This window comes from Stereum hirsutum (assembly GCF_000264905.1).
Source record: "Stereum hirsutum FP-91666 SS1 unplaced genomic scaffold STEHIscaffold_4, whole genome shotgun sequence".
In the NCBI taxonomy this organism is placed as follows: Eukaryota; Fungi; Basidiomycota; class Agaricomycetes; order Russulales; family Stereaceae; genus Stereum; species Stereum hirsutum.
Genome location: NW_006763134.1, coordinates 97780 through 121878, shown reverse-complemented (window position 1 = coordinate 121878; position 24099 = coordinate 97780). Strand labels below are relative to the sequence as shown.

The 24099-nt window shown below is 51.8% G+C and overlaps 5 protein-coding genes across 5 annotated transcripts; 2 read left to right on the top strand and 3 right to left on the bottom strand.

Annotated features, from left to right (window-relative positions):
- Positions 1-992: 992 nt before the first annotated feature.
- STEHIDRAFT_137925 (uncharacterized protein) lies at positions 993-3223 on the top strand (the record flags this gene model as incomplete). The annotated part of the gene is made up of 5 exons (XM_007301602.1): positions 993-1443; positions 1495-1562; positions 1615-2595; positions 2657-2767; positions 2833-3223. 5 exons carry the CDS (start codon positions 993-995, stop codon positions 3196-3198), a joined length of 1977 nt encoding a protein of 658 aa, XP_007301664.1. The 3' UTR covers positions 3199-3223.
- A 276-nt stretch (positions 3224-3499) lies between these two features.
- Positions 3500-9853, bottom strand: STEHIDRAFT_93603 (uncharacterized protein). The gene is made up of 18 exons (XM_007301601.1): positions 9059-9853; positions 8774-8993; positions 8610-8700; positions 8166-8212; positions 7838-8019; positions 7011-7697; positions 6743-6923; positions 6037-6632; positions 5443-5972; positions 5309-5377; positions 5192-5259; positions 4965-5130; positions 4611-4893; positions 4433-4540; positions 4337-4366; positions 4076-4284; positions 3948-4017; positions 3500-3875 (listed from the first exon to the last, which is right to left on the bottom strand). Exons 1-18 carry the CDS (start codon positions 9813-9815, stop codon positions 3589-3591), a joined length of 4581 nt encoding a protein of 1526 aa, XP_007301663.1. The 5' UTR covers positions 9816-9853; the 3' UTR covers positions 3500-3588.
- A 1189-nt stretch (positions 9854-11042) lies between these two features.
- STEHIDRAFT_166704 (uncharacterized protein) lies at positions 11043-15942 on the top strand (the record flags this gene model as incomplete). The annotated part of the gene is made up of 12 exons (XM_007301600.1): positions 11043-11287; positions 12770-12962; positions 13018-13299; positions 13356-13393; positions 13441-13756; positions 13817-14077; positions 14144-14218; positions 14309-14697; positions 14773-15053; positions 15112-15149; positions 15202-15517; positions 15571-15942. The coding sequence occupies 7 exons, from the start codon at positions 11043-11045 to the stop codon at positions 14174-14176; spliced, it is 1368 nt and encodes a 455-aa protein (XP_007301662.1). The 3' UTR covers positions 14177-14218; positions 14309-14697; positions 14773-15053; positions 15112-15149; positions 15202-15517; positions 15571-15942.
- A 138-nt stretch (positions 15943-16080) lies between these two features.
- STEHIDRAFT_53565 (uncharacterized protein) lies at positions 16081-16470 on the bottom strand (the record flags this gene model as incomplete). The annotated part of the gene is made up of 1 exon (XM_007301507.1): positions 16081-16470. A coding segment is annotated over one exon (390 nt), but the record flags the coding sequence as incomplete, so codon positions are not given.
- Positions 16471-20571: 4101 nt separating this feature from the next.
- Positions 20572-22007, bottom strand: STEHIDRAFT_154394 (uncharacterized protein; the record flags this gene model as incomplete). Its single annotated transcript, XM_007301599.1, has 4 exons — positions 20572-21204; positions 21270-21503; positions 21583-21699; positions 21765-22007. The coding sequence occupies 4 exons, from the start codon at positions 22005-22007 to the stop codon at positions 20572-20574; spliced, it is 1227 nt and encodes a 408-aa protein (XP_007301661.1).
- Positions 22008-24099: the final 2092 nt, after the last annotated feature.

The window sequence follows — 24099 nt, the reverse complement described above, 5'->3', positions numbered from 1 at the left end:
CGAAATTTCAAGAGGAGTTCAATGGATCAGTAAGTATCTCAAATACTTACTAGTAGCAGGTCACGATTGAAAATCGACCATTTCAGGTTCCGCGACGGTTTGCAGCTGTTTGCAGAGGCTCGCCTGCAGACGTGGGAAATGGTGAGACTGACTCGGACCAACAGAATTTTTGAACAAGCCTGTAGTTGCACAACTTGTGTTGAAGGATCCGGAAGGTCGAAAGTGAAGAGACTTTGAGAATGACAGTTGGAGTGATATCCTAATGGGGTCTTGAGTCTGTACATACTGTAGTTTTTCGCGCACAAGTTCGTGTCCCGTGTCCCATGGGGGCCGCGAACGAACTCGTGCCGCGGGACAGTCCCACCCCATTGACTTGCACTGAACTTGTAAATGGGACAAACCAAAATTTGGTGCAAATTTGACAAAAATGCAAATATATTCTAGGCTCCTAAAGTGACCTCAGAAAGGCCCCCAAGACACACTTTGGGCTAGATTTTGCCACTGGGTGAAATATTTGACCCAAATGCAGAGGATAAATGGCTGCTGAGCGGTTGTGAAAGGTCATATTCCTGGAAAAGTGTCGATGTTCACGAACATTGTCCCTTGTCCCGGTCTGCTTGCGAACCGGGACACGAACGGATTATGTCATCTCGGCAACGGCCGAGGGGCGGTGGTGTGAACTTGTGCGCGAAAAAGTACAGTACTACAGGCTGAGCCAAAACAATACGGGACGACTCACTGACTGACTGACTCAGTCACTCGGATCCGGACCGTTGTAGGAACTTGAGACAAAAATGAGACGGCGGCAAAACTGAGGTGGCGAGCGAAGATGGAGGATATCGATAAGAGAGTAAAGGTCGGAGTGGGAACCTGTGGGAACTTAGTGGGTGGCCAACGCCACTCTGCACTGTTTACATCTATTTGCTTATGGGACCGCAGTCGTTGAGGGTGCGAAAGACCTTGAAGTTCAAGACTGAAGCAAGGGGACAACGATGCTGACTATACCGACTCTCCGTCTGTCTCCTGGATCAGTAACGTGCTCCCTTATGGCCTGCCGTACCCGAGGAGCACTCATTCTTGGTGCCCCTCACCGAGCGCTTCTTACTCCTCCGCCTCCGCCCCCCATCTCGTCGCAGTCTAGCCAACACTCCACCCAACATCAGAACTCTGCATCACATGTTTCCTACACCTTCCGGTCACCGACAGGCTCTGAAGCTACATTGAAACAGTCTCTGTCCGCGCTCTCTTTGAGGCTCAGACAACACCATCACTTCAAGGTTGGTTGGCCGACTGCGCACACAGAGTACACTGGACACCAGACGGAGCGACTACACGCATACCTTACAAATACCCTTGTTATGCCCTGTCTGGATCTTCTCTCACAACTACGCGCTTATTTTATTAAAGAGCCTCTACAGCAGATATCCCGTAATCCCGAAGATGGTACGTTCACTCTTGTTGCTGGTGGGTCAGGGATTTATTGTATACATCCAGGTGTCTCGATCATCACGATCACGAATGTTCTCCCATTCCCCGCTAGCTTCCCGATAGTGCTCTTTGTAGTACGTGCGATGTTTTTGCTCCTCTGTATTGGTTTCATGTAATCTTCATTAGGCAGATGGCTTTGGAGACGCAATTGGCGAGGTTACTCGCTCACCTCTTTTGTCGAGATACCTGACCGAAGCATGGAAATCGGACCCCGCAGCAAAGGTCATATGTAGCGATCTCAAATCTCTCTTCGTGTTCAAACAGGACCTCAAGTCGGGCCCCCGCACGGTCATCTTCGAACGCTTATCCGTCGACCCGGACCTTGTCGTCATTCAAGTGGTTATCACTGCATACATAAGTGCAGCTCTCACAGCAGGAACCTATTACGACTCATATTTTGCACACCCTTGGTCTACAAAGATCTTCGATCCGCCTGAGGTCCTAGGCTGCTTGCCAGATCCAAGCAAACCATTGCTGACGGACACTGCGGTTTTCGCGACGCATGATCGCCAGTCGGACTTTGATCTGTATACGCTGAAGAGTTCTCCCCCTCGGGCTCTCCAGTTCTTACGCTGGAAAACTTACATCACGGACAATATCGACAAGATAAATATACTGCGACCTGGGGATAGCGTAACCGCTTCAACCGGAGGGTTCTCCCGATACAACGCCACTCTTCGCCCTTACTGGCCTGTTGACCTAGAATCCATTCCTACCTCTACCATGGAGCACCTGCGAGTTATCGGGCGCCCTCCGCCTCTCGACGAAGATACACAGTCTCGTCTTTCGGAATCTACCCAATTTCGCATCACCCTCCTCGAGCGGCTCGGCGGGGAACGTAATCCCGTATACCGATGCGAGATCACAGCCGTTGATGACCAACCCGTTCCCCCCAACATACCTCCCCTCTGCCTCAAGCTCTTCGATGACCGTCTATTGCCAACACATGCCCCCGACGATCCCGACGAGCACGATGTTGGACCTGATCAGACAACGTGGATCTCCTGGCGCACGAGTGAAGACCTGGTCCGCCACGAACACGCGATATACCAACAGCTTGCTTTCGCCCAGGGTGCAACCGTTCCATGGTATTACGGAGCACACAGAGTAGGTGTCAGTTACGCTCAGGTAACCGGCTAGGCTAATTTACACTGTTCCCTTGTCGTAGTTCGTGCTGCCCGATGGACACTGGGTATACGGCGTTCTATTAGAATATATCCCGGGAGTCACTGTCTCAAAGGCCATCCCTACGATGAAGGATACTGATAGGTGTGCACTGGTATGTCCCTTTCGTTAGTTCGCAAATATTCTCCCCGTTCGTCAGTTGACGCTCTGTCTTACCAGGTTCAGGCAGCTCGGCATTCCTTGCGGGTCCTGCAGTATGCCGATGTATCTCAACATGATTGGCACGACGGCCAGGTTCTGGCGCTCTCCTCGCCAACTCCGCATACCGTACTGCTTGACTTTGCGAGGGCGAGCGTCAGCACGGAGCCGGAGAATCATGAGAGCAACGACTACAACGGGCTGCTGACGGTCTTGAAGAAGCCTCTGAGGAGCGCTGGAATGACTGCTGCGTCTATCTTGGAGCATTATGGGGAACCAGAGGTATGGGACCGGGCTGCTTGCACATGGCGGGATGACGATGGCAAATCGCAACTTCTACAGTCTGAGGACCCTTATGATTGGATTTATCGGCGTATAGAGTCCTAGTGTATACTTAGCACTCCGAACTGGCGGGTAGAATGGGTTAACATTTAGTTTTTATTCATAAAAGTTTCGATCGTTGACTGATCTAAGATGAAGCTGAGTCGTTTAAGCATGATGCTACACGCAGAAGACGACCCCTTCGAAGATATATCGCACACACAAAACCTCTCCTTCTGTCGTAACGAAAGAGAAGTAAATTTCCATACATGAACCACACCACGACAGGCTTAGAGACAGAGTGTTCGGGACCGCATACAGCCAAACTGACCAGCGGTGCCAGATGGGTACTGTGGTGCTGTGAGCTCTCATTGCACGTCGTGAATAACATTAATTGTCATGATCTATTGACTATACTGTAAAGTGGTCTAAACATTTCACCCTCACATTCCCCTCTCAATCCTTACGGTCAACTTCATCGATCCCATGCCCCTCCCTCGCTCTAACAATATCCTCCATCCCAATCCCACTCCTCTCGCACATCCCCCTAAATATGCCCCCTTCCTGGCTGAACAGCCTTTCCGGCGTATCGTATTCAGCGACTTGGCCCGCATCCATGACGAGGATACGGTCGTAGCCGATGATGGTGCGCAGACGGTGCGCGATGCAGAGGAGCGTTCGGTCGGCGAATTCGGTCTGAATGGTCTTTTGGATGATGTTGTCGGTGTGGTAATCGATTGAGGCTGAGAGGGAAGATGTGATGTGAGTTATGAATTGGGGAAAGGAGAAGGATGTGCAGATGATGTGTGACGCACCTGTGGCCTCGTCGAGGATGATAACCTTTGAGTTTTTGACCATTGCACGGGCGAAGCTCACCAACGAACGCTGTCGACACCAGAACCTATCAATACCTCAAACTCGTCTCTCTGTCGAAGCGGCTTACCTGTCCAACCGAAAGATTCGCCCCGCCCGCCTCGATTTCCGAGTCCAGCGTCAACCTCCTCTGGCTCCCGGACTTTTCATCACTCGAACCAGTAGGAGTGACAGCCTCGGACTCGGGTATCTCGAGATCAAGACATGATCGTTTGAGGGCGCTCCAGAGCGTGGCATCGTCGTAGGACCCGAAGGGGTCGAGGTTGGTACGGAGAGTGCCTGTGAAGACGGTTAGGCCTGTTAACCTCGACGAAAGCGACGACAAGCATACCTTGGAAAAGCAGAGGGTCCTGTGGGATGACTAGGCGAAACAGAGACTATATCAGAATACAAAGAAAACACAAGGAAGAGGCGGGCGTAAACTCACTCGCAAGGGCACTGCGTAGATCCCTCAGACCGATCTTCGAAATGTCCACTCCGTCGATTTTGATCAACCCTGAAAGCAGTTCCACCGTCCTATATAGCGCCATAGTAACTGCAACGGCCACCTCAGGGTCAGTATCCTATCCCCAACAACGTACGTTATTCAACAAAAGAGTACTCACTCGTCGTCTTCCCCGCCCCCGTCCTCCCCACAATACCCACATGCTCTCCACCCTTCACATCCACACTAACACCCTTCAACACGGGCGGCAATCCTGGCCTATAACTCAGCACCACATCTTTCATCTGCACTTCACCCTGTGCGGGCCAGGAAGCAGGCGGTTTCGCGTCGGGGATCTCGTGTGGCGCTTCTTGTTCGATGTGGTTCGCGTAGTGGAGGATACGTTCGACGCCGTTCATGCTGTTTTCGACTTCGGCGGATTGACGGACCATCCAGCCGAAGGCCTGTCGCATTGGGGCTCATCAGCAAATCTGCTGCTTGAAGAGAAGGAGAGACAGTGTGGCGTCGTACTTACCTGCTGGACAGTCAACATATACGAAAGAACGACACCGGTCTCTGAAGGGGAGACGCTGAACCTCAAGCCTACGACGAGCATAGCGACTGAAAAAATGGATAGGGAACCTAGGAAGTCGAGCCGGACGGTCAACCATCGCTGGTTCGTCACTGAAAGCCAGTATGCTCTACGCAGATCGTCAGTCTCGTGAAAAAGAGGACATCAAGGGAGAAAGGAGGACGGCTGACCTGTTCTCGTTGTCGATCCGGCTGATGTTCTCGTCGCGGAAACGATCGCTCTCGCCATATGCACGAATCTGAATGGAAGTCAGTATATGCTCTATGCACATTATAGAAGAGACATACCGTCGCAAGACCGCTCATACTTTCCGAGAAATGCGCATATAGAGTCGACCTGAGCACTGCGTCCAACCGCTACAACATTCCCATCAACTCGTCAGCATCTTCTCGTTGTCCTTCCTAGAATGGGAAGCACACACCTTGAAATCTCTCGAACTCGCCCTATAGAACAACGCCAACCAATGATACATCACCAAAATCACCGCAATACAAATCAAGAACCACGGCAAAATAATCGACACCAACACAATACTGCCCACAACCTGCACCAGCGTGCCCATGAACATCCTCATCGCATCACCGATCTGGTTATCTATCACGTCCACATCTTTGCTGAACCGGTTCATGATGCGACCGAGGGGAGTGGTATCGAAGAAGGACGTGGGAGCGTGCATGACGCGCGTGAGCGCGTTCTGGTGCAAAGTGCGCGAGGCGTTGTACGTGAAGAGGGCGAAGACGAGGCCCATGAGGAAGAGGCCGGTTGCTTGGCAGAGACCGAGGATGGCGTAGATGGCCATGTAGATGCCTTGGTGGAGCCCGAATTGGTCGTCTTCCCACCAGACTAGCCAGTAAGGAGAGAGGATGGAGGAGCCTTGGAAGATGAGGACGGCGAATGAGAAGAGTGGGGCGATGATCACAAGGCGGGCGGCGGTGAAGAATTCTTTGTAGGCTGGGTTCGAGGCAGCACATCAGCATTCTGTTACGACGAGAAGGGTGAAAGAAGAGAAACACACTCTTTCCAGAGATCGAGCCGGTCTGCCTCTCTTCCGCTTGCATCAACGCAGCGCCCTTCGTCTTCTTCCCGTCCTCAACAATGGGTCCAACCAGCCCCGTCGCCCCCTCCACAGCCTCAACCTCCTCCTCCGCTTCCTCCTCCTCCTTCACCTCCTTCTCCGCCTCTGGCTCCATAGCATGTTCATCCTTAAACTCACTCCCCTGCTTGATACTCACAACCTTCCCGCTCTCAACCCTCACAACAACATCACACTCGCCCAGGACCCACTCCGCATGCGTAACGAGCACCCTCGTCCCCATCAACTCCTCTTCCCCCTCTCCTTTCTCTCTCCCCTCTCCCTTCTCTCTCCCCTCTCCCTCTCCCTTCACTCCACCAACACCAGCAGCCACAGCACTACGTCTATGCAACGACCCCCCCGGCCCAATCACGTTCCTAAACACTTTATGCCCCACATGCGCGTCCAACGCAGAAAGCGAATCGTCGAGAATCGTGATGGGCGCGTTGTAATACATCGCGCGCGCGATGCTTATTCGCTGCTTTTGACCGCCGGACAGGGAGATGCCTTTTTCGCCGACTTGGGTCAGGTCGCGGTCGCTGTACATGTATACGCCACACGTGCACCACACCACGGAGGAAAGGTAGGAAAATCAGCAACGTTTCCACCCTCTGAATAGAGAGATGTGATGAGGAACAGAGACACTCACGCGAACATCCCAAAATCACCCTCCAACTCCGCCTCGCGCACGACCCTCCAATACCGCTCCTCGTCCCACGTCTGTCCGAAGAGGATGTTCTCCCGGATCGAGCAGGACTGGATCCAGGCGACTTGGGGACAGTAGGCGATAGGACCGGAGAAAGAGACCGTGCCGCGGGATTTACGCATTTCTAGGGGTGTTTTCGTTTCAGTAGGAAGAACGGATGAAGCATAGCGTAGGATATAGGAGAACCGAAGGAAGGAAGGAAGGAACCCACCCCCAATCATCCCCTGCAACAAACTCGACTTCCCACTCCCCACAGGCCCAACGATAGCCCATAATTCACCCCTCGGGATCTGCAGCGTCACGTCGCCCAGCTCGAATACGACCGGGAACGTCTCTTCCTTCTCCCCCTCCTTTTCCTCGTTTCCGTTGGAGCTTTCGAGGGAGGAAGGTGTAAGGGGGGCTTTCACGATCGACGGGGTCCTAGGCGTGGGCGTACCACTCTCACCCTCACCCTTCTCTTTGTCCGCCCCCGCATCCTTATCGTCTTCATCCCCATCCCCCCTCCCCCCTCTAACCCCCGCCCCCCTCAACCCCTCCCCGAACCCCCTAACCCCCGCCCCAAACTTCCCAAACGCAAGTTTAACGAGCGCGACGAGAGAGGGGCTCTTGATCACGGGAACGAAGACGGGCTTGACGTCTTCCCAGACCCAGCGGCAGGAGTGGATGGAGATTGCGTAGGGCTGGGAGGGGGAGATTGGGACTGAGGAGGAGGATGAGGAGGGGGGAGAGGAGGGGGTGGGGGTGCTAGGGGCGTGGGTGTCGGAGGGAGAGGAGGGAGAGGACGCGGTGGGAGAGGGGGATGAAGGAGATGAAGGAGAGGGAAGGACGTCGGCGAGGAGGACTTCGCGAATGCGTGCCGTTCCGTTCTTCGCGTCTGCGAGGGAGTTTAGGGCGACGGCTATCGTAAATGGTAAACAGTAAACATAAATCCTGGTCAGTAATCGTATCGCGATCGTTTCATCCTCTACTCTCTACCCAACCCCACCCCGAGGAACCTTTTTCAAAACGGCCGGCAAAAATGGGAGGGTACGAACTCACGTAAAAAAGTAAGCGGCGTCCTCAACAAATTAAACAAACTCAAACTACTAAAGATAACAGCTGCGTCTAACCCATTACCGGCCGCGGCGTAGACTACGAAGGAGACGACGGAGGCGATGGTGGGGAGGGAGAAGGCGAGGGCGTTGTTGAGGGCGCGGAGGGTTAGGCGGCGGCGGAGGAAACTGTGGGTGGGGGGTGGGAGCGAGGAGGGGAGAGGGGATAGGGGGGAAGAGGGAGGGTTAGAGAGGGAAGGAGGAGAAGGTCAGAGAGGGAGGGGATCGGTGAGGATATAATGGAAAGTGTTGGATCGGAAGAGGGACGGACGTACTCCATCTCTGTGTGTCGGTACTCTGCTACACGGGTGAGGAAGGGGAGCTAGAGTTGGAAATAAATACGATGAGACGTCAGCATTCTGGGTCACTCGCTATGCATATAAGAGCTCGAATCGATATGATGATAGAGAACTAGACGGGAGTAAATGTTAGGAGCAAGAAGAGATTTGGGTGTGTGGCGGATGAGAATAAAGTGCGTGTGGCGTGCATATCTAAAAATAGATATGTGGCGATTCCGAACGGATGTATTTCGGATAACGCGAAGAAGGTTCGAGCGACGAAGACCTTCAAAGCGTCCGCACGAGTGTCGAACGTGAAGAAAATATGAAAGACGGAGAACCGTACATGCATCGATAAATCGACGACATATAATTGAGGAAAAAGAAAAAAGTAGGACGGCACACAACGAAAAGGGGAAAAGTAGGACGCGGAACACGAACCTCCCAAGCAAAGACCTTGATGAGACGCATGTTCCCGAGGAGCTCGGTGAGCAGCTTGATACGCTTGTCCGTCCAGACCATGCTTTTCTTCCTGTATCGATACAACACCAATTAGCATATATCCACGTACATACCCCAGATCAAAAGTCCGCGAAGAAACGAACCTCAAAGCGAATAACTTCCCCGTTAACCATCCCTGCATCGGGCCTCCCGCCAGAAAGAGCGCGAAACCGGGCAGAGCGGCCCAGCCCAAATTGACGCAGAGGATGATGAGACAGAGGATGATTTGCACGGGGGCGGTCCATGCCATGTGGGAGTAGCCGCAGGAAAAGTCGATGCGGGAGATGTCGGCGGAGAGGAGGGTGGTTAGGCGGGCGGAGGAGCCTGTAGCAGGTCGTTAGTACACATTTGGAGGGCAAGGAAAGGTGAAGGGAAGGAAAGGAAGGTACCGATTCGAGCCATGCCGCGATTACTCAGTCTCAGAGCCCTCCCAAACAGAACCTGTATCAATCCCGCCCTCAAAATCACCCCAGTCGTAAACATCCTATAAAACGCATGCGAGCTCGCGAAGAGCACGGCCCACTGCAGCGCCAACAAGCCAAACACCAGCCCCACGCCCTTTCCGATACTGGGTGGCGTGGTGCCACTGGACATTGCGTCGTGCGATTCCTGGGCAAAGGTGATGATGGCGCGGACGAGGAGGGGCGAACAGATCTGGCCTGCGTCGGCGAAGAGACGGAGGATACCGCCGGACCAGAGCCACCAGAAGACGGTGTCGTTGAGGGCGAGGACGAGGGACGGTTTGTAGGACGCTTTCCAGTCTGATTCCATCCGACGGACGTACTTCGGGCCTTTCAGGCTCAGAGTCCATTTTACGCGCTTTAGAAGGGGAGCACGCGCTGGAACGGCTCGCCTCTTCTCGAAGGCATCGAGGATGCGTTGGCCATAGATTCGAGCAGAACGTTCGTCGGGTTGTTGCCAGAGATCAGAGTCTGCGAGCGGACGGGTGTAGCCCGCTCGCATGACGGGGTAGAGCCAGGAGAAGGCGAGTACGCTGAGCCATGATGCCGTCTGTTCTGGAGAGGGGAGGGGCGAGGAGGGAGGGGGAGTGGGTTTGGTGGGGATGAAGGGCACGCCGGCATACCAGGCGCGATGAAAGCGCTGCTCGATGGTGCCGGTCAGCTCAGACGACTCTGCCTTTGCCATTGCGTGAAGACGAGCAAGCAGTACGGAAGCTACTCAAGGACGAAGCAGGACTTGCACCAGCGGAAAAAGAGCACGGCTTTTCGAAGGTCATACATTTTCCTTGCGCTAGTACTATGGGCAAGGCACAGCTGCTGTGGACCGCATGAACACAGATCGTTGGATGGTCCAACGGCGTTGTGGCCCCAACCAGCGACTGGTCCACCGGTCTTGCATCCTCGTCCGGATGAAGTTCAGGAAGAACGCATACAGATCCGCTCGCCGATCTGATGTGGTCTTCGGCGGTATCTGATAATCGCAACCCCCGATCTCGCGTCCGCGCCGCGCACTCGGCATATCAGATAGTCCTCGCTTCCATGATGACGCCAAGAGATCTTCCTGACCACTCGCAACTCGTTTCGACCGCGCTCTCTCTCTTCGGACTCGGACGACGACCCGAGCGCAGGATGCTTGTTCGCGATGCGATGTCGTGCTTTGCGGGCTCTCACCACACCCTTTTTCGCCATCTGCTCCGACTCGTCCTGCAGATCAGGAGCTTCGGTCCTTTTCTTGTCCTTCAGGGAAAAGGTTAGAAGGAGTGTCATCAGGATGTAGCTCGGTGCTTTCGCCTCCGAGTCCGTAAGTATGCCCTGCATTCGTATCCTCAGGAGATCCATGTGGTTTCATTTTCGTCGTGGCAAGGAAGGATCCACTGGACCACACTAGTACTGATAATGTACCACGGCCAGATACCAGCGGGACATCCATCTACTATAGTCACGTCCAAAGGTGACTTCGACCACGATGCTCTCGAACTCGGTGCAGAATGCAGATATTCTGCATACCCTGGACGTCTACGGGTCTCAAAGTTCAGAGACTTCAGTCCTCCTCCTAGCCCTCGTAGAAGACTGTAACATCTGACGCGGCATATCATTACCACTCAGATCGGCAGTCGGGACATATGTGCGAGGTAGTGGAGGCATGCGTTCGAGAACCGCATATGCGTACAGAAATCGACTGGAGGTACTGTACTATTTCGACCCCAAGTTCAGTCACACGTCACAGGGACCCCCTCGGTGAACTCCATATGGCCGACGGTCACACGTCACAGGCCGCTGTGAACCAAGGAAAAACCCTTAGAAAATCAATATTTTTCGGCTCGCGCCTCCGGCGCGACATATATGGGCATTTTCGGCGATTTCCGGCCCCTTGTGAACTCAAAGTCACAGCGGGGCGCGGCCTTCGGCCGCTATGAACTACGATTTTGCCAAGTTCACGGCGTCACAGGTCACAGGCCGTGAACTTGGGGTCGAAATAGTACAGTATGCAGAGTGCGGAGGCCTCCGCCCGAGGAATGGCGAAGCTCAGTGGACGGATGGAGTTCTCGAAGGGACAACAGAAGCGACACAGCATGGTTTGGACGCTTCTGCTTTCGCGCCCCCGCTGGCCGCCTTCGTGTTTTGTTTCATCGAGGGAAGGCAGGCCTTACTCGGACCGTGCGTGATCAAGTCGAGTGTGTCCACAATCACTCGCTCCCTATGTACTGTACATAAACGAGGTACTTATTCGAGCTTTACTTCGCTCCCGAACCTCGCTACGCCCAATCCTTTCCCAGATCTCAATCCGAATCGCCCCGTCCCCGTCTATGGTGTCACGTCGCATCTTCGAATCATTCGAGGCCTTTGGAGACGTCTCAGGACCTCGTTATAATTAACTTGCTTGTTACATATGTACGAAGTGCCTCTTGCTTTGATCTCTCGAAGTTTCTGGCTCGTACTGTCGTACCTGTTTCTTCGGACCCGAGCCTGAGGTCAGTAGTGTCAGTGAGTAAGGGGGCCTATTTTTTGTTCGTTTCTTCGTGATCATGACTTCCTCGTTCGAGCCTCCCCTCTTCTTCAGAGCGGACTGTTTTGGGAGTGTATATACTAGTGAGGAATGTACATATGTATTTCCCGAGCCTCATCATATTCTCCCACGAGGACTTAGAGCCTTTCGTTCATCATTGATGATTCAGACTTGAGGTGAATGAGCGCCCAGCTGCGAGACATCGCACCACCGGTCTGGTGTTCTTTACTCTGCTGGTGTTTATGCAGGCCTTTGGAGACGCGGGTGTTCTCGCTGTTCGTACGTGGAGTGCGTCAATATAGACGTAACGGAAGGGGTTCTTTTTGGAATAACGAAAGGGAAAGGATTATCGTGTTGTATGGACGTAAGTACACTCCGGCTGTGACTTTGGTGAGAGGTGAACGATTCTCTCATTCATGGGAGATGCAGAGTTGAAAACTGGTGGTCTGCCTTTAGTCTGGACGACGATGCCAGTCGAGGTGGTCGTTGTGAATGGCTCCACTATTCGATAGGTATCAGCTTGGGGGAGGGCCTCCATCGGGATGCAGAGCCTGAGGACAATACTGGCTTGATCTGTTAGGTCGAATTGGGCGAATCAACTCGGATTCAGAGTCATTCCTCTACTCTAAACGTATCGCAGCTAAATCGAGAAGAGGATACCTGTGCGTGGTTTTTACTGAGGTGGGGTCACCGGTCAGTGCTTGTATGGATAGTAACGATCGCGATTGTTCGATACACCGTTTTTCCTTGTCCTTCTAGTGCTCGCTGTCCTCTCAACGAATCGTGAAGAGCTCGTGGTATCGTCGACCGCATGGACTGATTGGGTCTGATGAGACTCGACCGCTGTAATTTCTTAGATCCTACATACGTCTCTTTGGAGATACTGTGAAAATCCGAGAGTGTCGGTGTCACTGCCAGCCAACTGCCAGCCTGAGATTCGGAGGGTGTCCCGCCACTTGGCTGTGCGCTGGCCCGGTTATCGGCTCAGTGCCACAGCTGTCGGCACCTGCCCGGATGCACTTTCTTCTTTTGTTTCCTTGTTTCTCGCTTTCTCACCCATCTTCTTCCTCGACGTCCACATAACTTACCCTCATCTCTTCCCTCTGCCTCCGCCTCACTTAATTGATGCACAGAGTATTATCCACAGAACAAGACGATGCGCTCTTTGGCGAACTCTCCGAGCGCGAAATCGCCTGGCGCGATCGTCAACTGTTCCTACAGTCGCGCGGGTACATGCTTCGTCCGAGATTACGACCCGATTGGAGGCCTTCTTGGATCTCACCTAGAAAGAGTATTTTGGAGAGTGAGGATGCAGTACCTCTTCCTGTGCGTGTAGTTGCAGTGAGCTTGGTACCGACATCTACTTAGCAACACTTATCAGTTCCGCAACCACCTGGTAGACGCCACTCGTCTACGGGACGGAGAAATGGTCTACATCAAGCGAGTCACCACAGACGACAGCGAAGTCCGCATCGCGACATATCTCTCGCAAGACCTGTTTCGTCAGGATCCACATAACCACAGTGTACCCATCTTGGACCTGTTTCAAGATTCCGAGAACCCTGACATTTTGTATATGGTGATGCCATTCTTATCTCTTGCGGACCAACCTCCCTTCAACACCGTAGGAGAAGTAGTCGATTTTTGTGACCAGGTGCTTGAGGTAGGAACATTCTATCTTTGCCCAATCAAACATGGATGCGATATCATTATATGTAGGGTCTGGTGTTCATGCACGATCATGGCGTCGCCCACCGGTACGTCGATTGAGTGCTAATATACACATAGACTGACTATCCAGCAGCGATTGCGCAATGAAAAACCTCATGTTCGATTCCTCCGCAATATTCCCCCAAGGCCATCATCCCATCTTCGAAAGCTTCCTCCCCGATTTTGTGACCGTAGCCCCCCGTCTCTCTCGTACCGCCGCTGGAGGCGTGAAGTATTATTTCGTCGATTTTGGGATGTCGTCGTATTTTCCGCCTGATGCACCCAGGTTGGCTCTTGGGGATGAGGTTCGGGATCAAGAAGTCCCCGAACTCTCCGAGACGATCCCGTACGATCCGTTCAAGGTTGATATTTTCGCGCTTGGGAATGTGTTTCGACGAGAGCTGTACGATGTATGCCACTTGCCTCGCATTCTCTCTACGCACTTCGCTCACTCATCACCATCGTACCAGCTCTTCTCGAACCTCTCCTTCCTAAAGCCCCTAATAGACCCCATGTTATCCCCCGACCACGCCGCTCGCCCCACAGTCACCCAAGCCTGGGAGAAGTGGATAGCTGTGAGAGGTGGGATATCGATGGCACATAAGAGTTGGAGGGTGAGGAAGAGGAAGGAGATGGTGGCGGAGACGGTGGTGTTGGATGTGGTGGCGCTTGGGAGGGTGGGGTGGGGAGTGGGGAGTGGGGAGGTGGGCTGTGGGGTGGTGATTTCGAAGGTGATTGGTTTGCTGTTCGGACTGACTTCATTGTGCTTTCGTGCTTTCTAATGTTCGTTCCTGTAGCCCAGAGAGCCTTTCGTAAAAGGAAGTTCATAAAATATTGACTCGTACGAACGGAATTGAGAAGGCAATCAGAAGGTGAGTGGTCGAGGATCAGGCGATGATTATCACGGCTGGAACATGTACTTATGGGAAAGAACCTCTCGGAACATACGGATTCATCGACAGAACGTTTAGCGACATAATAACATGCAACACTAATTTCTCACGCATTATCAATTCCCACGTCTCCAAGCGCTGCACGAGCACGAGCCTCAAGGCCTCAAGGACGAACTTCATTTACTTATACTACAACTTCGTTATCATGCATCAACTTCGCAGATACACCTCCCCCCTTCCCAGTAATGTCGAACGACGATGATGGCTCGCTCGACTTGGCCGAAATCGATGCGGTAATGGGCACTCTCTCGGATATCGAGATTGCGTGGCGGGACCGTCAGCTTTTCTTGCAATCTCGCGGCTACATGCTTCGTCCAAGGCTAAGGCCTGGCTGGTCACCTTCTTGGATTTCGCCCAGAAAGGGTTTCGAACAGTGTGAGGACTCTGTGATATCTCCGGTACGCTGCTTTTCACTTTGATCGCCCTAGACGCGCATGAACTTTGTCTTGAGTGACCATGTTCGCCCGCAACAGAGCCGTGTTCATCTCATCGATGCCACCCGTATATCTGACGGAAAACTCGTCTATATCAAGAGAGTCAAGACAGGTGACCAGGAGTCCAGCATCGCTGTGTTTTAGACCAAGAATCGCTTCGCCAAGACCCACGCAACCACAGCGTTCCCGTCCTCGACCTGTTTGAGGACTCCGAGGATCCAACCATATCTTATATGGTCATGCCCTTCTTGTCGATCGCAGACGTGCATCCTTTTGAAACGGTTGGGGAAGTTGTTGATTTCTGTGAGCAGTTGCTCGAGGTACGCACCTGTTCTTTTCTAACCTGTGGAGATGCTCACGGTGAGCTATATCGTCCAGGGTCTTGTCTTCATGCACGAGCAAGGCGTGGCTCACCGGTGGGCACATGTTTTACTCTTCTTTTTCCGTTTTGTGTTGAGCGTTTTCTAGTGACTGCTCACGGAAGAACCTCATGATGGACTCTTCACCCCTTTTCCCACAAGGTCATCATCCGATACGTGAACGTATCCTCCCAGACGCCGTCACCGTCGCTCCGCGGCTGACTCGAACAGCTGCTGGTCGTGTGAAGTACTACTATGTAGACTATGGAATATCTTCTTATATTCCTCCGGATGCCCCCCGACTAGTAGTTGGAAGGGCCGGTCGAGATCAGGAAGTCCCCGAACTTTCTGACACTATTCCTTACGATCCATTCATGGTCGACATCTTCTCCATCGGCAACGTTTTCCGATGCATGTTCCACGACGTAAGCCACACACGTTTTGCACCATCAAGTATGCGAAGCTCATAGCCCTGTAGCATTTTTCAAACGTCGAGTTTTTGGTCCCAATGATGGACCTAATGCTTCATCCGGTCCCAGCAGCCCGAGTGACCGCTACCCAGGCCTGGGAGAGGTGGACAGATGTTCGCCGCGATATTTGGCCAATATCTCGTAGTTGGAGATTGCGACCTCGCTCTGAGCCTTTGGTGGCGACGGCGGTATTGGATACTGTGTCGTTGTTGAGGTTGGGGTATAATGCGACCCGATGGGTTGTAGGCTGGTAGCACTGAAACTGACTGTTGTGTTACTCTGATACTTGTTTTGGCCATGTTGTTGCTATCCCTTCAGTACTTCAAGTTGTCTTCTGTACTCAATATATCATGCCCGATACTGAACGTAGAGGCAAAGCGTGCCACAGATATCCAACACGGCCATACAGTCCATGGGTCACAGATGATTCACCCCACACTCGAACACACCCCGCGTTCGCCTGCAAACACTTCCATTAATCCGGAAACTGATGATACAAAGCACGGAATGAGACTCACCTAAACGTAATACCTCTTCCAGAGCGGTCTAGCAAGATCTCTGAACGCGACGAGATACTGCAAGGCGTTCCTGCGATAGATTGGAATCTCCATGCCTTCACTGGCCCGTCTGGAGGGGACCAAGCATTTGACGACTTGCGTAGTCTGCTCTGGATACATCCCGGCGGCAACGGCAGAGCTGAGTTGGGTGGTGACAGGGATCTTGTAAAAGGTAGGGCGAGTCCCGATCATGGTGATACAGGGGAATACCATCTCGTCGATACGCGGGAGGCTAACAGATTCTCGAGCGTTGTTGTTGTATTGGAAAGCCGCGATGGCTTCGGCGATGATCTGTGGCTCGGGATTGCGGCCGCTGAAAGCAGTCTTGTCTTCTGTCAAGAGGAGAAGGATTGTGGTGCTGGGATGAACCAAGCAGACCCCTGTCTGGGCTTGGCGACCGGAATCTCCACAAATTTCGAGAGGGATGATATAGCGTGAGCGTAGAAGGGTTCCTCGTTCTTCGTACCCGAGGACACGGAGGAGTTCTTTTGCCAGATCGTCGATGGCAGACTCTTGGCCCACGTTAGCCCTGGTAGCAAGGTCTAAGTATTGGAGAAGACGCAAGGTGTTATCAGGGAGATCGTGGATGGGTCGTCCTCGAGTGAAGCGGAGACGAAGCGTTGATCGAGGTTTTGGAGATCAGCGTTGGGCTGTTGACCAAAGAACTCATGAGCTGGCTGAGCGGAGACAGTGATGTTATACGCGGAGAGGTCGGAAGAGGACCAGTCGGACCCGGATTTCGCGCTGCGAGCGAGATTGGCCATGATGATGGTACTGAGCAAGAGCACGGCGAGAAATGCTGAAACGGGTTACACGGCCAGCCGCCGTTTCCAGCAAATTCATAAGACGAACTGTCTGACGGATTCTTGGTTGCCAAGTCATAAGATTATCTCGAGACGTTCTTAAGATATTCTTGAGATGACAACTCTTAAGATTTTCCTGAGACCGATCTTAAGATAATCCGAGACCGGTCTTCAGAATGTCCGAGCCAGATTTTCCTGAGACTGTCTGCCTTTGGTCGGCAAACGCAGAAGCCGGCCCGCTGTCCGTCTGTGATCCGCGCTTGCCACATTTGGAGTTTGGGCTCGCTTGTGAGCGTTCAGCGGACTTGGCAATGGAAACGTGGCCGCGATGTGGCCGCAAGCTTGAAGTCAACAATTGCAGCGTGTCTTGTTCCCTCTTCGCTCTTTCGCTCGCCGCTTGCGCTCAATCTCACCTCTTCTTTAGTGTCTATGCTGAGTGCTCCGAACAAAGGAGTGGCCCACGATCGTGCCACGCGGCGCGCTCTGTACGCAAAGTGGCGCTTGGACTGGGAGGCTCGATGGCGCTTCTACCTCTCCGCTCTCGTATCAATACTCTTTTGCTTTCTTGCTGCAACTCTTCTTCCCATACTGTTCTGTATGCAGTTAGGTGTTGAGAGTAGTGTAATAAAGCAGCCGCTTCAAATCATTTGCATGGCTTGCTTTGACTTGATGCTGATTTACATGTTCGGTGCAGGTACGTGGTCGATACGATGTCTGTTTTATCCTGCGTCTTGTCGTGAGACTCGCTGACCTATCGTGGAATTTCTCTAACTGTAGCCCTCTACAGCCAAACCCCATTTCGTCCCCCGAAGGATCCAACCTCACCATTCTACTGTACTATTTCGACCGTAGGCCATGGTCACACGTCACAGCGGGCATATGGCATGGCCTAAACACATTTTGTCACAGGTCACAGGCCCTCTGAGGCATTATTTATTCATTTTTTCGTCCGGGCTTCGCCCAAAATGGCAACTTACCTGCCCTTTAAGGCAAGTCGGTCACAAATTTTGGAGGCCGATGGCCTATTTACACCCATGGCCTAAGTGCCACCCTTGTCACAGGTCACACCCCGCTGGCCTACGGTCGAAATAGTACAGTATATCGTCACAGATCGTACCAAGGAGGATCTTGTGGCGCAATGGCGCTCATTGAAGACTAGGTTGTTGGCAATTGGACTGGGCTGTCTCGCTGGAGGGACCATCATTGGAAAGACACGGGCTCCAAATCTGGTTGCTGAAGCTGTGCTGTTTGGCTCGCGTATCCTATTTGCAGTAGAGCTCATGATTCCTGTCTGGTGTAAGTATCTCTGTATTTGCCGTACATGTTCTTGCTCAAATAAGAGGCCACGTTGGCCGCACATAGTTCACGCTCCCCGAATTTTCGGAAACATCTATGTCTCTCTGAGCAGATGCATCTGTGATCCTACGTGGAAGATTGTGTCGAGCTGGTCATTCATTTTGTCCAGCTGGCTCACCATTGCGATACTTTCTGCATTCAATGGGCCATCCGGAGCCCGTGTCATAGAAGTTATGTCCCAGGGACTATTCACTATCAATGCTACAAAACCGTTAGGGCCCGTTCGGCAGCGCGATTTGGGACGGAGTACTTACGGGTCGGTACAAACAACGCATGTAATTACGCTCCGGTAATAGAGGGTCCCGTAATTGCTCCTGCAATTACAGCGATGATTATATAAGCAATGTCGACGCGCGTTGTCACGCCCTTGCCACTTGACGATTCCGTTCGCTTCGACAGTGCCCCTCTCGATGGCCATTAACTCTGTTCGCGAGCGTCTACTCAAGCGCCTTCGGATTTCTCCTGATCCACATCACCGACGTCGTCAGCTTCTCGGTCTCACGGCCAGTATTGTCACAATTCTTGCACTCGCACTGGCAGAGGCCCACAATGGATTCCGAGCTCGACCCTATCATACTTCCAAGTTTCGGGGAGCAGACTGGGTTAGGGAGTTATTGAGGGGTTTTTATTGGAAATGGGCGAGTGTTCAGTAGGAAGGCGTAGATAACGGGAGTGGAGTGACTCCGATGTCAAGGCATTGAGGATACGTTGAAAAGTTCTAGTGTGAGTAGAATGAGAAGACAAAAAACTAGAAATGCAACATAGTGAATATACCGTGATATTGTATCTCCACTTCTCTGGAACCTCTCTGCAACCTGATGATTTGGCAGGTTCGTCACCACCATATACAGAAATATCGCCACTTGCTCGTCAATGCTGATACCCAAGGGGGTGGCAGGAATAAAATAAAAAACCGGATGTAGGGGGGGAGGGGGGCCCAGAGGGCCCTTAAACGCAAACTGTCCGGACATTACGGGAGGTCCCACTGCAGCCATTTGGAGGGTTCTTGGGGCTCATATATGATTATCTTTGTACACAGTGCTGGTAGAATTGTGAATAGAAGATGTTTTGAGTGTAAAAAGGATAATAATGAATACTTTTAGGCTAGGTTAAGCTACGGTCGACGTCGGTCATCCCCTCCCCTAGCCTAGGTTAGGTTACACCAACATTCATCAAAGCAATGAGTCAATACCACAATAACCCTCCGTTTTGATCTTTTATGTTGTGTGAAAAGTATTAAATAAATCATTTTAAAATCATTTAAATATTCGAGGGGGGGGGAGGGGGGTAGGGGGGTGAGGCCTTAAACGTGAAAGGTAAGATTCGGTACAGAATTTTACGCTTGCCACCCCCTTGCTGATACCACGCGAAGGGCGAAGGCCACCATAGACGACGAGTTCAGCTCGGAAGGCAAGGAACACATGCTTCTGAACACCAAGAACATCCTTGATACGCTGTGGATGTTCTCTCCGATCCGAAGTTCTATCCTTTCTTCAAGGACGCGAAGGCAGCAATTGACGGAACACACATTCCCGCTCATCCACCTTCATGGGCTCGTGCGGCGTGTAGAGACAGAAGTGGAGAGGTATCCCAGAACGTACTGAGTGCATGTACATTTGATATGCAGTTCTACTACGTTCTTGCGGGATGGGAGGGAAGTATCTCTGACAGTTTATTGTTCGAGAAGGCTCGAGCAGCCGGTCTTCACATTCCTCCAGGCTCCTACTATCTCGGCGATGCAGGATTTCCTTCTTGCGATTGGCTCTTAGTTCCTTACCGTGGCGTACGATATCATTTGCGAGAGTGGCTAGCTGCTAAAGAAAGGTAATGAATCTATATATTAAAATATCCCCTCTTCATATCATTTTAACCGTATATTGATCTCAGCCTGCGACCTCAAAACAAAGAAGAGCTATTCAACCTACGGCATGCTCAGCTCCGAAATGCAATCGAACGTATATTTGGTATTGTCAAGAAGCAATTTGAGATGTTTCGGTCTGGATATCGAGGGTCTATGCCTTCACAGGCAAAGGTGATATTGGCCTTGAGCATCCTTCACAATTTCATCCGTATTCACGATCCAAGCACAATGGAGGAATTGGATGAGATAGGGGGTGATGATACTGTGGACGGTCAAGGGAGAGTTGTTGCTCGAGTCGGTGCTGGAGAAATTCCCGTAACAGGAGTTTCAGAGGATGAGAGCAAACGGGCAGAGGAGAGACGGGATGATATTGCAAAGGCAATGTGGGACAGTTATTTACAGGAGCGGAGAAGAAGAGGGGAAGTAATTTAATCAGCGACTTGGCGATGCTGCCATCTCATCCATCAACCAAGCCTGCGCTGCCTCTCTCTCTAGTTCATCGGTTTGATCAAAGCTCAAAAACTCCTCAGCGAGTTCCACCGTCCCTCTAAAAAGTCTACGGCAGTCTGCAACCTGGGATGCTGACGGATCCAACCCTCCATCCCGCATAGCTTTGACGGCCGCTTTATAGGCTGCTGTCTTCTGCTTTGAGGATGGAGAAGAGAGATCGAAAGATGGAGCACTAGACGAGGCTAGGGTGGATGGTGGTGGTAGAGATGCAGGAGTTACACTGAAGTGTGGAGTGGGAGTAGAAGGTGGAGCATCTGATGCAAGAACTGTAATAATCGACTCGAGAGAGTTGGAAAGGGAATCAAATGAGTCAGCGATGGTCTTGCGTTTTCGTTTTGGAGGTTGATGGGGAGTGGTGGGGTCAGCAGAGCGCTTTGCCTTGGAACCTGATGCTGACACTGATGTTGTTTTAGAAAGAGGAGTGGAAGGAACAGTGGGAGCAGGAAGTGCAGTGGGAACAGGAATAGGAGGAGCAGCGGCCGTAGGAGCAATCATGCCAGTAGTATCAGGCACAGGTGCTGGCACATTGAAAGCACGATCAGCATCAAGGAGCACCTGAACAGTTTTACGTATCAAGTCAGAAGAGGTGAACGGTGAAAGCATAAACAAGCAGGACGTACCGGGTCAATAGGAATGTCCTCTTCATCCTCCTCATCATCCTCATCCTCACCCGATCCACTACCATCCTCCTCTTCCTCTTCCTCCTCCTGGTCCTCCTCATTTACATCCTCCCCATCGAGAAGCTCCGATGAAAGTGCAAAAGCACCAGTCGCAGTGGAGCCCTCAATTAGTTCAGCGTAGATGTCGTAAAGTGGAAATGAAGCATTTCGGAAGCGCTTGTATTTCTTGTTGCTCTATACACAGTCGTGAAACAGTTGAGGATGACGGAGAGTGATGGAGAACGACGCAGATGATATAGAAGAAGAGACATACTGCGATGAGTTTATCCCAGACAGCGGGTTCAGCTACTGGTTTCTTGAGAGCATCATCCCACCCCATTCCAGAGACTTTGGTGCGAATGAACTTGAAGATCTTGTATCTGGTTTTGAGCTATAGCAATCCGAAGGTTATTCAGCACATCTTCGGATAGCCATGGCACAGGAAACAAGACCTACATCACTGTACTTGGCTTTTGCCTGCTTTGCAGAGCACTTCCATCCAAGTCTGGTAACTTCTGCACCACAGGCAGTGTACTGTGCAGACTGAAACCCGCCATCTGACGACCTCCCTTTTCGCAGCTCACCCAAGAGATAATGGGAGAGATTGGCTTCTGCTGATGCCGGCCAATCCGGAGAGCGCTTCCGTTTCGGTGTCTCAGACTGCGAGGCCACAGTCTCAGCCTTCTTCTTCCGAGCCATGGTCAAGGGAAAGGAAGCGAGCGTGTGAGAGTCGAATGGTGGAAGCGAGAAAGCGAGCTCGTTGATGTGCTGGCAGCAAACGACAGGAGGGGGGCGTATTGGTATCGAAGTCCGATCCCAAAACCCAAAATTCTGGTAGTTCTGTACTCAAGGTTTTGGAGGATTTCTGTACTTTTGTGGATCGGGTAGTCCAAATAAGGGCGCCTTCCGTACTCACGAGGGATTGGACCTTCTCCCAGACGAACACTTAAAACGCCGTCAATTTGACACAGAATGGTCTGTGCGGTGGCGTATAGTGTTGGAGAGTGAAGGTTGGCGACCAAGCCTGAACACATACAACAAAATTGTACGCATAGTGATCAGACCTAGGCAGTCCTGCCAACTTTCCGTACGCACAAGCACAGCTCAAGGGATCGGACCAAGAGGCAAATCCAGGCCAGTCATGTACGCACAGGATCAGACCTCGCGTCGCATTTGCCACCAAAACTGTACGCATAAGGATCGAACCTCAATACCAATACGCCCCCCTCCTCAAACGACGCGGAATGTGACAAGCTTGTGACGAGTCACATTGTGGCACCAGCAGGGCCACTGGCTGTTTCGAGAAAATATGGCCCCGGACCTCAAGGTATTCATTTATACTATTTTTGAGGATATCCTGCATTGATTTCTGATCACATTAAAGTATTTTGAGGCTACTTTACATGTAAAACCATAGACATAACAAAATAACAGCATATATTACAGGGAAACAGTGGCACTGAACATCACCGGGGTTACCCGCGGACAGCGTAATATCGCTGCTCGCCGAACAGACGCGTGTTTTGTATTACAGTACGTTGCATTTAGTCGGATTGAGTACACGTCAAATTACCTGCCTAAACACACCCTAAGTACGCCCAAATCGCGCTGCCGAACGGGCCCTTAGAGGTTATACATACGGGGTGACTGGGCATAATAAGGATGTGTATTCTGGGCCATACTGCGTGCAGGTTCTGCGTGGAACGAACCATTCATGGAAGCTTGTACAGGCAATGCCAAATGATTAATGAACACATATAGTGGTGAGAGCATCACAATCACACTCACGCGGAGGTGGCGGATAGACGGACGGCCCTTGGGGTGCAATAAATCCTAAGTATCCAGATCCCGTAGGCGCTGCTAGAGGAATTGTTATATCAAATGAGGGGCTGATCGAAGTTATACTTAGAAACTGATACGCACACATTGGAGTTGGGGATTGAGTGACTCTATGACCGCGGTCGTGATAGGTTGGGATCGCCGCTTGGTCACCTTGGCTGTATAAACCATGCGCTTCTGAAGAGGTGGCCTGATAAATTCAAAGATATCAGTCACAAAGAATTGGAAGTGATAGAAGCATGCATTTAACCTCCAAGGTGTCGCGAATGCCTGTGATCATTTGGCGAAGGTAATACAACCGTTGGTAGACGTGACCGTACGGGAGGGGATTAGCATTCGACAGGTACGATGACTGCTTTATCTTGACTTTGCATGTGTTCTTGAGGTGCCGTGCACTGAGCTACATTCAGCACAAGTTGATGTTGAGATGGATCACGTATACATCAGCAAATTCGTGAAAAAGTGGCCGGACGTTGGCCGGGTTACAATCCCGCGCCGGAAGGGAAGCCGATTGTAATCCATTATCATTTCAATATGAGCAGGAAGGCACGATCGTAGCACGTTCCATCCCGAGATCAGGCCCATGTGGTGTTGGAACGACTCACAATCCGACACAACACGGACGAGTAATCACAATGCGTTACAATCCAAGGTCTCACTTCCTCGGGGTTTGAGCTTGTTTGGGCTAACAGTCAAACTGTACGTTATGTGCGTGAGTTTTTAGCCTACTCTTCTGATCGCACTGTGAACATGATTGAATATCCTGGGAGAAGCAACCTCTCACAAGTATCGCTGTCTACTCATTGACCCTCCTTCGTGCGTCGACTGTGATGCAGATGTAGAATTTGAAGAGCATAAGGGCTGCGAAGAAGGTAACATAGCTCGAGTACTGCATGACCAAACAAAGGCCCGTTAGTGTAGTAGTAATGTACCATGTAATTAGATAGTTTTG

What these genes read in the sequence shown, in the direction of transcription:
- STEHIDRAFT_93603 (XM_007301601.1), bottom strand. Translation starts at nt 9,815, where the DNA reads ATGGCAAAGGCAGAGTCGTCTGAGCTGACCGGCACCATCGAGCAGCGC. An exon ending in GACGCCGCTTACTTTTTTAC is followed by an intron (nt 7,698 to 7,837) that starts GTGAGTTCGTAC and finishes CATTTACGATAG; the next exon opens with CCGTCGCCCTAAACTCCCTC. An exon ending in GTATGAGCGGTCTTGCGACG is followed by an intron (nt 5,260 to 5,308) that starts GTATGTCTCTTC and finishes ACTTCCATTCAG; the next exon opens with ATTCGTGCATATGGCGAGAG.